This window comes from Zeugodacus cucurbitae, chromosome 4, assembly GCF_028554725.1.
Source record: "Zeugodacus cucurbitae isolate PBARC_wt_2022May chromosome 4, idZeuCucr1.2, whole genome shotgun sequence".
NCBI classification, from domain to species: Eukaryota; Metazoa; Arthropoda; class Insecta; order Diptera; family Tephritidae; genus Zeugodacus; species Zeugodacus cucurbitae.
This window is the reverse complement of record NC_071669.1, coordinates 53,635,867-53,650,773: the sequence shown is the minus strand read 5'-3', so window position 1 is coordinate 53,650,773 and position 14,907 is coordinate 53,635,867. Positions and strand designations below refer to the sequence as shown.

The 14,907-nt window shown below is 42.0% G+C and overlaps 1 protein-coding gene across 1 annotated transcript in view; it reads right to left on the bottom strand.

The window, feature by feature from the left end:
• LOC105211052 (uncharacterized) overlaps nucleotides 1–14,907 on the bottom strand; it is a 319,612-nt gene that overhangs the window by 272,773 nt on the left and 31,932 nt on the right. Inside the window, exon 3 of the mRNA XM_011182319.3 lies at nucleotides 583–5,010. Within this exon, the coding sequence (XP_011180621.3) occupies nucleotides 583–5,010 (4,428 nt within the window). The remainder of the gene's footprint in view (nucleotides 1–582; nucleotides 5,011–14,907) is intronic.

Below are 14,907 nucleotides of genomic sequence, written 5' to 3'. Positions count from 1 at the left end.
AGTTTTCGATGTCAAAATGCGAAGATGAAAAAAAATCGAAAAAGACATGGCTTGACATGAGACTTGAGTGAAATAAATCCAGACAGCGCTTGAAACAACAACTACTACTACTAGGTAGTTAAAGGTAGACGACGCTGCATGCGGATTCAACTAATAAACAAAAAGTCGCAGTAAAAGAGCGCAGAAAACTTACAAAATGGCAGAACTTTGGTTGCACAATCAACGCGCTAACAACTTGCGCTGCATAACAACGTGGATGTAAACAAATAAAACAAAAAAAAAGCGCTGCGCAACAAAAACAATAGCAACACAAGCTGAGAGTGCAATGAAAGTTAGACAAGCGTCTAAGTTAGATGACGACGACGACGACTAAGACTATGCTGGAGCTATGCGCAACCATGCAAATAAAGGCACGCGTTGTAGTTGAGTGCAAACATGTGCTGCGGCGCCTGTAGGTATGCTAAGATTTGTGCGTTTAAGTGAAATTTCGCAATGCATTGCGGCCTAGCGGGGTTTTGTGGCACAGAGCACACACATCTACGTAAAATATATATAATATATATACAATTTGCGTTTACTCACCTTGCCGCGTCGCTCGCTGCCGCTACTAACTGTTGTTGCTACTGCCTGTGCCGCTGCCTTTTGCCGCCTTAGCAAGCTGCTCGACACCGTGCCACCGGAATCTTCGCTGCGCGCATCATAAAAGACATCATCATCATCTGTGGCATGTGCGCTGTTGCACATTTCCAGTTGCTTGACTGCCTCAGAAGTATTTCTGCTATTGCAATTTGCATTGTTTAGCTTGGCATGTGAGCGCTCTTGTTGTTGATGTTGCTGCTTTTGCAGTTTCGTTGCGGCATCTGGCATGCAATTAGCACCTGCCACAGCCGCCACAGTAGCCACAGTTGATTTTGCGGCTGCCAGCAATGCAGCAGCTGGTCGCTCATATAAATCTTGACTCAAAGTGCTGTCAGCTTTATTTGTTATTGTTGTTGGGGTAACTTTTAACTTTGTCGTCTTCGCGGTGCCACTTCTGTTTGGACTCAACTGTGTTGCTGCTGCGACCACCAATGGCGCGTCCTTACTCGTTTTCAATGATTGTGGGTGCGTTACATCTTTTTCTTTTTCACTTTTCGACTGACCTTCGACGTTTGTTGTGTTAGCTTGTTGTTGTTCGCCATCTGTTCGAGCATGCTTCTTCTTACGCCGTTCAGCAGATGACTTTTTGTGTTCGCCCTCATCTTGTTGTTGCTGTGGCTGCAATGCGTTCTCGATGTTCACCTTCAATTCCTGCAAGTCGGAGTAGGTGGCTGGCGAAGGCGGCGGTGGCGCCGGTATGTCCTTGCTGCGGCGCGTCGCAGACAATGAGGCCTGCTTAGAGGCGGAAGAGCTGCGGTGATGGCGTTTACTTGAATGCGCGGTAGGTGCGCTTCCGGTATTGTGTTCGACACTGAGATAACGTGGTTCACGCTTCATTGAGCCGCCACCGCTGACGCCACTAACAGCGCTACCAGCTGTGCTGGCGCCCAATAAAGTTGTTGGCGACGCTTCATTGTGATTCGCATCGGCTAATGCTACAGTGATATCGTTATTATTGTTGTTATTAGTCAGCGCCTCTGCGGCGACACGTGTACTGCGCGCGCTAGCCTTGACCGTGTCGCCGTCAGCTGTTTGTACGTAAGCGCCGGTCAAACCAAGTGGGCGATCGGTAATTTTCAAATGCTTTGGACTGTGACGCGGACTATGGCGTTCGGTGCGCAACGGTTGATCGCTATTGCTATTAATATCACCACCGCCGGTCGCTGGCAAAGTGTTGGTAGCATTATTTTTACTCTTGCCCCCACTTTGCAAACACACAGTTGTTGTTTTAGGTATGGCGCCGGTGGCGCTTGCCACCAAGCGATCCAAAGAAGGATATTCACTGTGGCGCTCATAAGCGGTGTTGGCCGCGGCATGGTGCGATACGCGTTGTGTTGGCTGTGGTTGCGCCTGCTGTAAGCTAGTTCTTGGCGCTGGTGTAGGCGTAGTCGAGCTATCTGTATGCGTACCGGCTATGACGCGCGGTGTGCGCGAACGCTCTTTTGTTAAAGGTAGTGTAGTTATTTCCGGCGCTTCTTTGACGACGTGACGACGCGGACTGGCGTCGGGTGCTTGTAGTTGTGGCGCCGCACCGCGTTCACTGGCATTACCACGCTTACTGCTAACCGCATACTCAACAGCGCCGCTTGTATTGCGTTGCATCTCCGATTGGTAAATGCTGCGCTTCACATCGTTCACATGCTTGAAAAAATCTTGCGCGTATTTGTTCTGCTTCAAATCGAGTTGTTCCTGCTTGCGCTCGTAATCCGCATTGCCGGCGCTTGCGGGTAGCGTGCCTGCTGCGGTTTTGCGCGGTATGCCGCTGCTGCGTTGTGCCGCCAAAGCAGCTGCCGAACCACCAGCGCCCGCTACACTACCATACATTTCATCGAAGTCCGAGGAGAAGTAGCTGGAAGAGCAATCACAGTTGCGGCACTCATAGCGGCAGGTATCGGAGAAGCTGCATTTCTCGCCGCCATCCAAACTGCAGCGCCGACACTCGAAGCCAAAGCGGCAACTCTCCGAACTGCCAAAGTAGCGACGCTGCGCGGAGGTGCAGGAGAAAAGTGAGTCACCCAAACTGGAGTCGCTCACCTGCCCACCACCGCCAGCTACACCGCTGAAGCTGCCACCACCGCCGCCTGCGTAACGAAAGCGATTATAGCGATGCGAATTATCGCTGCTACGCAACGAGTACTCGCTCAGTATGGAAGCGCGCGAGTCGCTTTTATACATTTGCGGCAATTCGTAGGAATCCACGAGTATCTGTGAACCGCCGATGGGGCGGCTGGCAGCAAACATAAGCGAATGCGTCGGTCCAACAGTGGCGCCGCCATAGAAGGGATCGCCCATCAGCACTTGCTGCGCCTCGAGGCGTGACATGGTGTTGTATTTATGCAAATGTTGATGATGTTGCTGCAGCGAATCGCTGGACGAGGATGATTTGGTGTTCATGCGTTGCATGCCGCCGCCACCGCCAGAGATGGGCGGTCCAGCGTTCATTATGGGCGCTTGATAAGTGAGCATGTAATGCGAGTGTTGTTGTTGCTGTTGGTGACTGCCCATACGATGACTGCCACCGCGTACGCGTTGTTGTGTGATAAGTATGCCGGCGCTGCTGGTGGCAACTGACGGTGACTGGTGGTAATGATGATGCGGTGGCGCGCCACTAACGCCGCCCGTTTGCAGTACATAATTGTGCGCTGAGTGTTTCAAGTGATGCTGTTGTTGTAGCTGTTGTTGCTGCTGATGCATGGCAGGCTGATAGCTCACTTGTTGTAACAATTGTGGTTGTTGTTGTTGATGCGCCATATTCGCCGCTATACCCAGAGGTTGCAGCTCTATGCTGGGTGTTGTTGTTGTTGCGGTGCCTGTCGAAGGTGAGGATTGCTGAAATTGCAATATCGGATTGTATTCACCCGTGATGGCCACCGGTGTTGTCTCTATTTTGTAAACGCCCGGATTATTCGGATTGTACGATTGGAACTCGAGTATGTGCGCGGCAGGGAGTTGTGCCCCGCTAGCCATGCCGCCGTTGCTGCTTGAGCTGTTGTAATCAGCGGACGCGGCACTTGGCGCTTGCGTGATTAATGGGCGCGCGGTAGCATCGAATTGTTGTGGTAGTTTATTATGCGGTTGTTGTTGTTGCAGTGGCACTACAGCATACGGTTTGGCCATATCTCGCTGTATTTTGCTTGCGCTGTGTGTGTGCTCGTCCGCGCCACCCGACGCCTGCTGCGTGTAGCAATATTCGCAATTCTCTTTGGTGCATTGCTGCAGACAGAGTTCGCAGTCAGCGTAGAGTCCCTCCTCGCTGCCGCTGCACTGTGATATGGGTGTTTCGGCGCCTCTACTTGCATGCGATTGGGCGTGTTGTGCATGTTGTTGTTGTTGTTGAGTTTGTTGTTGCAGCTGTGTATGTGCATGATTTTGCTGCAGTGGTGGTGGTGGTGGCTGTTGTTGTGGTTGCTGTTGCTGCTGCTGTTCATCATCCGATGGTGGCGCGTCCTTGAAGAAAATCTCCTCATAGATATTCTCTTCGCTGCGTGAGTGCGTCTTCTTGCTGCCACTTGCCGCGCTCGCTAAGCCGCTGGTGAATGAGTTGCGTTGCTTCTCCACAAAGCGTTTCGAGCTCTTAATACCCTCCTTGAGTAAGTAGTAATTGAAACTCTTAATGCCGATTTCGCCGCGCAAGAAGCGCCGTCCAATTTGCATTTTCGAACTGCCACCGCCTGTGGCGCTTGTTGGCGCTACAGCCTTTGCCGCAGACGCACCGCTGTGCACCGATGCAATCTCATCGCGCGCCTGCTGCTGCTCGACCGCCCATTGTAAATCGGCGGCAGCGCCATCGCTATACTGTTTGGTCATCATGGCTGATTGCGTTTTCGAACGACGATTACTTGATGAACGCGCGGTGGCGGTGGTTTCGGTATAGCTGTCTTGTTTTTGTTGCATATCTATTGGTTGTGCCAGTCCTTCAGCACTCGTATTGCTTTTCTGTTTATTGCTGCGTTCGCGCTTCTCACGCTTCTTCTCTCCGCTCTTTCCCTCCACAGCTGCTGCTGCGCTGCGTTCTAGACTGCGTCCACGTCGTCCGACACTTGCCGTACCGCCGCTTTTGGATTGACTCTCCGAACGTAGCGGTTCGTCGGAACTGCTCGACGCATCACGCTCGTAGGTGGCGCTACTGTCGCGTAATTTATTTTGCTGCAGAAATTCTTTGGATATTTTACTTCGCTTTCCAAGTGAGCTGCTGCCGCTGACAGCCAAATTGGTCGCCGTATTACCACTAGTAAAAGACTTAGTTTTACCGTCCGTTTTACCTGAGCAGCTGTTGCGTCTCAGTGGATTCGCGAGGTGACTGATATCATCTGTGTATGCTGGATCATCGTAAATTCGATCACGCACCGAAGATACCGAACGGTCTTTGCTCTGCAAAAGAGAAATGATATGAAGACAACGGTGAGTTTGAAAGTGTGCAAGGCATGTGAAAACAATAGAAAAAGTTACAGTCAAATCCGAACCTAAGATACCTTCCTTTAGATATCACATATCTGGAACTCAAACAGACGATAGGCTATATATGAGAAGCGTGAAATTATTAGAACGACATTTTTTTGATCTTGGAAAGATGATACATATTGAGATCTTTAAAGTTCGGCTTAAGGCGAAACATCGAAACTTTAAGTGTCAGCTCGGCAACTCTGTCCTCCAAAAAAAGGTCCATACATGATATAATACTTCTTTTATTCACTTTCGACTGCTTCCGGTTGAACCATCATGAGAAGAACGCTGGCTTCTTTCAAATAACTACAAGCTATCTTACTTCGAGGAACTGCGCTCTTTAGTCTTACAAGAATAAAACGGAATCTTGGTAACTTCGGTCTTGTATCAGAGCTTCTGGCTCCAAAGTAACTCTAGCTAAAGAAGTTGTTGAACAGCAGTACTTGAATCAGCTTATACCTGATGAATCTACTATGGAATGAAAGGAGCCTTGAAATCTAGAAACCGATCTTATGCTAGAGATCTGAATAGGAGCATATAAACAAATCATGGTTCTCATTTCACCGGGCTCTGATTACTGAATGGATTTCACTTAAAGAATCTTCTATGGAATGAAAGGAGACTCAGATTCTACGAACCGATCTTTTACTAGAGAGCTGAAGAGGAACATATTAACAAATAATGTTCTTACATCACCGGTATCTGACTACTGAATGGATTTCACTTAAAGAATCTTCTACGGAAAGAAGGAGGAACGGATTCTGGGAACCGATCTTTAACTATATTGCGAAAGAGAACCTTAATAACAAATCATGGTTCTCCCTTACTCTGACTACTCAACGGGTTTTGACTTTAAAAATCTTCTATGGAACGAAAAGAGCATCGGGCTCTAGGAACCCATCTTTTTCTAGAGAGTTGAAGAGGAGCATCTTAGCCAATCATGTTTATGACCTTACTGGGCTCTGAATACTGAATGGACAACACGGATTTTAGGCTTCTTATGATAGCGATGTGATCACCGATCAAAAATAAATTCGACTTCCAGCTGCGCGAAAAGCAGACAAACAGTGTCAATGAATGCAATAAATTCAAGCCGGATAGAAGCCAAACTATGTGTGCTACTTAACGTGTGATTCAAACGCATTTCAAGCGATACCAACACGCCTCTTTCCGCTCAAGCATTCAATACTCAATCGCAATAATAATTCAACCACATGCGGTGGCATGCGGCATATTCAATACGTGCGTGCTGCGTTCTCGTTTCTACTTTTTTTTCCACTGCACGCATTGTGAATTGGCGATGTTACGGAAGCATTGATGGAAACGGAAATCTGATTGAAAAGTTTCCCGTTGTCGCTAAAAACCGCACTCGATGCGTGTAAATGCAATATGAGAGCATAGAATGGCAACACGCTCGTTGGAGTATCTAAAAAGTCTGTGAAACACACACACCAACAGCTACACCCAGCGCATATCAGCCAGTGCCAAAGTAAAAGCAGCTTAGCGTTAAAAGCATTTATATATCATACAAAGTATTGGCGTGCTCCATAGAAACATAGCGCTGCCACACCTGCCACCTGCCACATGACGCGCCATTGTTTACGTATTTCTATAGCCATTCCAAGCGCATACACATACACCTACACATACACATACACACGCACATCAGCATTCAAGTGAAATATGGTTATATTGTCTCGTTTTTGGCTTTTGTATCGCTCTCCATGGAGTTGCACATGGCGTATGAGTAACCTATTTCAGCTGGAAATTTCTAGATAACATTTGCGATAATGGTTTTTATTTCTATCCTATTTGGCTATGAGAAGTGATTGGCAAGCGTTTGCGCTTTATGCAAAATTGTATTTGAATTTTTCATTTGTCATTTCAATGTGCTTTTTATGGGAGTTGAAGCAGAATATGGAAAGTTCATATGGTTGAGAGCGCGAAATTAGTTCTAGATATATTACAATATACTACCAATAATATATTATAATCGTATAGAAACAATTTTTAATAAGAAATATAATTCGGGACCTGTTCAAGTTCATTTTGTTACTAGTTTCGGACTAGTTAAGATAAATACTCATGTTTTTAAAGTATATGTTAGAAATTTTTTACTGGATTTCGGTTCCAGTCAGTGCAGTTTGATTACTAAGAGTCGAAACCAAGGAGTCAAAACTGAACACTCAAGCAAGGAAAAATTTCTATCGCATCATCTTTCGAAAAGTTTCTAAACAGCTGATGTATCGGGCAATAACCAATCAAATCCGCTAAAATTAGAGAAAGACTTGTCTTATAGGAAGAAAGAAGCTAGGACCACATAACTTTTAATAAAGACTTAGCAGTAGGTCCATATGAAGGTACAAGTACTGGCAGTTGTCAGGTCTGAAAGATCCCTAATTTGTGATAAGACTATACTCAGTATATCATTTGAGATTTTTTTCTTTGACTTAAATGCCACTATTATTAGGTGTTCATGTTGATGCTGGTCAATCCTTACGTCTGTCCAAGAATCTGTTTGTCACTGTATTCAAGAACGATAGTATCTATTTGCTGGATTTATTTAATCTATCTATATATTTAAAGTGATCTCTTTGAGTAGCATATATGGCTCTCTACTGTAGAGGTATTACGCTAAAGAGAAAAATGCAGAACGAAATGGAGAGCAAGAGCGCTAACAGTTCCTCAGTGGGGGCGTTTTGATACCACCATGAAATATTCTCCTAACTCTCTAATAATAATAATAGAAAAAATATTAAAAAATAAAAAAAAAAAAAACTAAAAATCTTGAAGATTTCATTGCTTACTTAATGAGTCTTTAACTAGTCTATTCTCCATTTTATCAATCAGAAAATAAATTCCATGACGAAGAAGCTAAGGCATCCAAAAGAAGATGGACCAATTCCAAATCATTTAAGTTAAGTAGAAAGCTTGAGTCTTTCTCGATTACAAACACTTTTGACCAACATAGTTCTTTCTCCAATAAGGCAAACACCGCAAGAAAGATCTAACTACACAGGAAGTAGTGATCTATGGATTTCGTAAATATTTCCTTGACATCTAAAGCGCAAAAATTAATATTGAAGGCTATAGTAGATATCGGCAAAGAAGTAGGGCAGCGATCTTAGCGGAATTAAAACCCAAATATCAGACTTGAAGACCTGAAGATTATAAAAAAAACTTAAACAAAAGCTTTTTAAAAATTTATTGACTAGAAAAAAGTTTTAGGTTGGCGTTCTGCTTTTTTGCTCTTTATTCAATGATTTATAAAAAGTGTTAGAGTGATCGGATTTAGTTCAAATATGCGCCGTTTCGTTCGATAATCTGTTGTCATCTAGTTCATAATACACCCAGCATAGAAGCCCCCCTTCTTATTAGCGAAGAATTCGGTCAGCCACTTTTCACAAGCCTCTTTTAAGTTCAAATTTACACCACCAAGGGCGTTCGCCATAGACAGGAACAGGTAGTAATCAATTGGCGCTATGTTCGGGCTATATGGTGGATGCGATAAAAACCTCCCATCCGAGCTCTCGCAGCTTCTGACGAGTAATCAACGAATTGTGTGGTCTGGCGTTGTCCTGGTGGAACACTACTCCCTTCCTGTTGGCCAATTCTGGACGCTTCTGGTCAATCGCCTGCTTCAAGCGGTCCAGTTGTTCGCAGTAGATGGTAGAATTAATCGTCTGTCCATATGGGAGGGAGCAGCTCATAGTGGATGATTCCCTTCCAATCCCACCAAACACACAGCAAAATCTTCCTGACCGTCAATCTCGGCCCCTTGGGACGATTCACCGGCCTTCGAGCACGACAGTTTTCGCTTGATATTATCGTATGTGATCCATTTCTCGTCGCCAGTCACCATCCGCTTCAAAAATGGGTCGAATTCGTTCCGTTTCAGCAGCATATCGCAGGCGTTGTTTCGGTGTAGAAGGGTTTTTTGCGTCAAATCATGCGGCACCCATACATCAAGTTTTTTGTGTATCCAGACTTCTGCAGATGGTTTAAAATGGTTTGGTGACTAACTCCCATCTCCTGGCCGATGTCACGAGATGCCACATGCCGGTCTAATTCTATGTTTTCCATGATTGACTTATCTATGGTGTCGTTTTTACCCACTCTGAATAGTCGAAACCACTCCTCCGCAGTTCGATGTGATAGAGTACAATCCCCAGAACACTATTAATCTCACGGAACGTTTCTCCAGCGGATTTGTGTTTAACGAAGGAAAATTTTAAAATAGCGCGAATTTCGGCTAATCATTCATAGCGTCGTTTTATAGGTTATGTCAAGACCTTTCAAAAATCAATAGTATTGCCAGATACAAGCTCTGTTGCGCTTTATACATAGCCGCGAAATTCAAAAGACAAAAAGGAGGAAGGGAGAAAAATGCAAACCTAATATTAATTTTGAAAGTCCCATAGCTTGAAATCTGAATTGAAATCAGTATATTTGTAAAATATTTTTCAAACTGCAGTCTTGAAATGAATTTTCATCAGCCTTTAGAATCGAAATCAGCAAATTTGCCTAGCGGCATTTATCTCACACTTTATGCTTTATTATTCTATGATTCTTAAAAAATGTTACCACATGATTAAAATTACTTTCCAAAGTTTTCTGTCAGCCATTAATCTCGAAAAATACTTATCACTAATTAAAATTATTCCACAGCGATTACTTTACCACAAAAAATTGCAAGAAATATGGAAAAAATCCATTAAAATTTGAATTGTTTAATTATAAATTCTTGCGCCGTAATCAATAGCGCTAATTACATGCTTAAGTACCGGCAGTCGTTAAGTCCTTTTGCCCACACATGAATATATAATATATATGTATATATGTATATATATATACTCGCATGTATGAAATGAGCCAAATCCAACACAAATAATTACTTAATCGCTATGCGCTTGAAATTTCCACTTAAAAACATTTTTACAATATGCGCGCTGCCCTCGTAACCGCAAAAGCTTCACGCAGCTTATTAATATTATTTTATTCGTTATTGTTGTTGTTGTTGCTGTTGTTCTTTTTTTTTTGGATTTCGCTTGTATATGGCAGTAAATACTTACTCATTATAGTGATTAATTATCGTTGAGCCAACAGTGTGTGTGTGTATGTGTGCGTTGGAAGTGAGCAAATTTTAAATTAAATCACTGGTGTTGCACAATTAAATATGTGGCGTTTGGCGACCGTCAATGGGAGTTTGTGTGTGTGAATATACATATATATACAATATGTTACATATGAGTGTGCTGTGCGTTGAGAATTTCCATTGTTCGACTTATATTTCATTCACCTCCAACACTTGCAGCTAAATAAGCTGTTATTATAGAGAATTTTCTCACATTGGGGTGGTTCAAAATGAAATGAAAAGATCCTGTAAGGAATCCTTTACTTCATCAATTAAACTTGAACTACTTTTATAATTACTATTTATAATTAATTTTTATATTCAAAAAGGACACTTCCTTTTATGACTATAGACATGAAGAAATACCTCAACCTCATCTTAACTTTGTCTGCGATTATACTTCTAACCTTAGATGGGATAATGCTAAGTGAAGGTGTTTAACTCACCCCCCGCATCTTAATATACATCTGCAGCTCACCAAGCATCAACACACCACACTAGCACACAATATTTACTCAGACACACGTCACTGACATTCCACATTCACCACATCACCATCACTCAAGAGAACACTAAGCACCAATAAACTCACAACTACACCAACACATTAGAATACCACACTGGACATCACAACGATCAGTAAAAAGGGATTGGCAGACAATCCAAGCCCCTCTTATCACTTTTTGCCATCCATCCCGCAAGTTCGCAGCAGACCGTACGTTCGATACTTTAATATAGGTTTTAAGGGATTTCGTAAAATCTCCGATCGAATGTCGCACGCAATTTTTACTCCGTTTTCTGTGCGTGTCTTTAGTGATTCTGGAAATAAAATCTAGAATTTATTCAGCAACCTGGTATATATTGAATGGCCATCTTGTATATTGTCTTGTCATCAGGAAGAGTAATAGTGGTCTTTAATTCGAAATACTCCGACTATATTTTTTGATACAAATCATTGTCCAAGTTTCCGATCTATGTGCAGGCACACCTTATAAGCTCCTTCCCACTGAACCGTCAAAAATCCAATAGACTAGTAATGACTCTTTAAAAGAGCTTGTAGAAGAGTATCATCTGTCGGCATTATTTTATAGTCAAACTTGCCGAGATTAAGAAATCTAAGTGAACTTAATGGAAGACCTTAAGCGAGAAATTAGAAGGGTACCCTGTGCGAGTATTCACTGAAACTGTTCCTCGATGATTATATTCCGGAAAAAATCACATTTTAAGTCAACTCATCATGTGATTCTGGGCATTGCATTTATATTTATATCGATTATCTTAAGGTATATTTAAACCAGATCATTAAAATTAATTGATCATAGTTGGATTAGGTTAGTCTAGCACGACGCAAAGTCACACATAGAGCGTTACCCTGTCACTACAGCACAAGCGCACAAGAGATACTTCATGGTTTCCCTATTGCCTAATCCTAATTCCTATCACAGATATTTGACACAGTTGTTGCCACCTCGATTGATGTACATCTTCGCTAAAATTATTTGATGTGATGCCTAATTGTAGGCTTTCATCTGCTGAACGAGTTCAGGTAGAAAGAAGTTGAGAAATCCCGCTAAGATACAGTAAATTGACTAATAAGAAATAATGGGATAATGCAAATATTGCTGGGTAATTTTTTTTGGCGACTTTATTGTACTACATATATTAACGAACGCACTCATTGGTTGGTTGATATCTTAAGGCAATTTGAAATCTATATTCTGTTATATACATATTTTTGTTAAAAGTAGTTTTAGAACTTCCCCCAAACCCGGACGACCGGAAAAAGTATTTTTATATGCTGAAAGTAATATGGTAAAGACTTATTATAGCTATATTGTAGTTGTAGTCCCAGTATTTTTAAGTATCTTTATATTGTCGTCATGGATAATCGAATCCGAGGTCGACTATATCTTTAGCTAGTAAGAGTAATTTCCCTGTGATTGAAATATTGTCTTCTCCTGCATATAATATTAATCACATCTTTGATTGTTTACATTTCGAGATTCCCTACTTTCCTAAGGAAAAAACACAGAAAATTCAAATTTAAAAAGGAAATTTTGTTATCACTTGAAAGAACATCCTTTGGCATTTATTTTTTTAAAGTTATCTCTTGGCCGCGGCCACGTCTCAGATGGTCTATCCGTTGAGTCCAACTTTCGATGCCTCGTTCGAACATTTCGACTGGGAATTGGAGAATGATACGCGTGATGTTTTGCTCCAAGGCTTAAATCGAAGCGGGATTGTCCACATAGGCTTCAGACTTTACATATCCCCACAGGAAAAAGTCTAACGGTGTGATATCACATGATCTTGGTGGCCAATCGACCGGCCAAAACGTAAAATTATCTGCTCACCGAACTGTTCTCCCCATCTTGTTGAAACCAAATGCTGCCGACATCACGAGCTTTAATTTTAAGCATCATATAGTCGGTTATCATGGCGCGAAATCGGTCGCCATTGGACGTTACGTTCTCACCGGCATCATTATTGAAGAAATATGATTCCACCGATCCACAAACCACACCAAACCTTTGTTGACAGTTTCCTTCCGGTATTATCCAATAATGAATGCTAGGGCACAAGATGGGTGATGGTGTTACGAATAGTACGCCCAGTAGGCCGATTATGTTGACCATATGTTGAGTGAAACGAGGGAAAACATTTTTTACAGATCATTTCGTAATAAAGTTGAAAAATGTTTAACGTTGTTCAGGCGTAAGTCTTTCCACGATTAAATGCCAAACAATAATAAACAAAAATAACATGATAGCTTAACACGACTCTCACGTGATCTGTCAAAAAAAGAATATTGAAAAAAGTACATCTACTTGGATCACTCGTTAAAAGGTACTATATTTAAATGACGGATAAAATCTTTGGTTGGTCGTCGAATTTGAGTCAAGCTCGGTTAAGCCCTTTGTCGGTATATGTGCTTTACACCACCCGCTTAATATTAAATCAGAGATTGTAACATCGGACCCAACATCATTACATACACACAGAGAATGTCATTCTAACTAACTAAATGAGCAGAAATTTGCTGAGCGGTCCTTGGAAGAGATACTATTGAACCTTACTTAAACACATTGATAATCCAATTGTGTTACCATTCTAATGACCAATTTAAATATGAAAGATGTTGGAGTGAGCCTTTGCTTCCTGCTTTCAAATAATATTTTTAACTCTTAGCAATCTTCTCTACTCTCCCTCTTCTCATTTTACCAATACCACGGAGTACCACCCTAATGCACGAACATTGTAAATACATTCTATGCATAACAAATAAATGTAAATTTACGTTAAGACCAAAACAATACAGCAAGCGAAGAAAAGAAAAAAAGAAATCGCAAACAAAATTCATACTCCACGAGTTAGTACACTCGCGCTCTCAATCATGGCATATTACAGAGCAGACTGAGCGGCTCCTAGAATGCGTTGTATAGCAAAGCAGCAGCATTCGGCAGATGGGCAGCAGAGTAACGTGACTAGCCTTAATTAAAAATTCTAATTGAAGCATAGCACGATCTTCCAGCACACTGCTTCGGCGCCGCTATGCCAGCCATGTAACACTCTGTGTGTGAGTGAGTGCGGGTGTATGTTGGCTTGTGCAAATTCGCTATTGTAAATTCCTTGTGAATGCCAACTTAATGGATGCTCGGCGCAAACAAGGCAACGGCAACAGGTAGAGCAGCAAGTTAAAGTGATTACTTAAGCAGAATTCCATGTAGCGAAGTAGGTCGTCCGCTCTAAACATATTAGCTTGCATGGAAATGAAACTCCTGCTCAAGTTTTTTTTTGTTTTTTTTTTTTGTTTTGGTAAACAAGCAATACACATATTACTTCAATAAATATTTAATGCTGTAAGTGGTCGTGAAACTTTTGTTATTAAGATTTACCAATGGTTTATAGATTGGACAGGTTGTTTCGCAGAGAGTTGGAGTGGGTCTCGAAAACAGATTAAATAGTACAGAAGAATATTTGAAAGTCATTTCTCGTTGTGCTGTAAATCATTTGGGAATGTGGATACTTTGATTCGGTGAAGAACCTCGATGAAGATAACCAGATGAAGATAACAAATTTACTATATTTATTCTAAAATTTGGTTAGAACAAATATTTCATGTGATTTTTTCTCATATATTAATTATTAGAAGGATGCCAAAAAAATTTTGAAAAATTTGAGCTGAGGTCTTCTTCCAAACTCTTCAACTGGAATATATATAAACGACCCAACCTTTATAAGGTAGATCTTTTATCTAGATCTTAGATCTTTTATTATACTCTCGCAACAAAAGTTGCTAAGAGAGTATTATAGTTTTGTTCACATAACAGTTGTTTGTAAGTCCTAAAACTAAACGAGTTAGATATAAGGTTATATATACCAAAGTGATCAGGGTGACGAGAAAAGTTAAAATCCGAATGTCTGTCTGTCCGTCCGTCTGTCCGTCCGTCCGTGCAAGCTGTAACTTGAGTAAAAATTGTGATATCTTAATGAAACTTGGAACACGTGTTCCTTGGCACCATAAGAAGGTTAAGTTCGAAGATGGGCGGAATCGGACCACTGTCACGCCCACAAAATGGCGATAACCGAAAACACATAAAGAGCAATAACTAAGCCATAAATAAAGCTATGGAAATAAAATTTGGTATGAAGGATCGCACTATGAAGGGGCATATTTGGATGTCATTGGG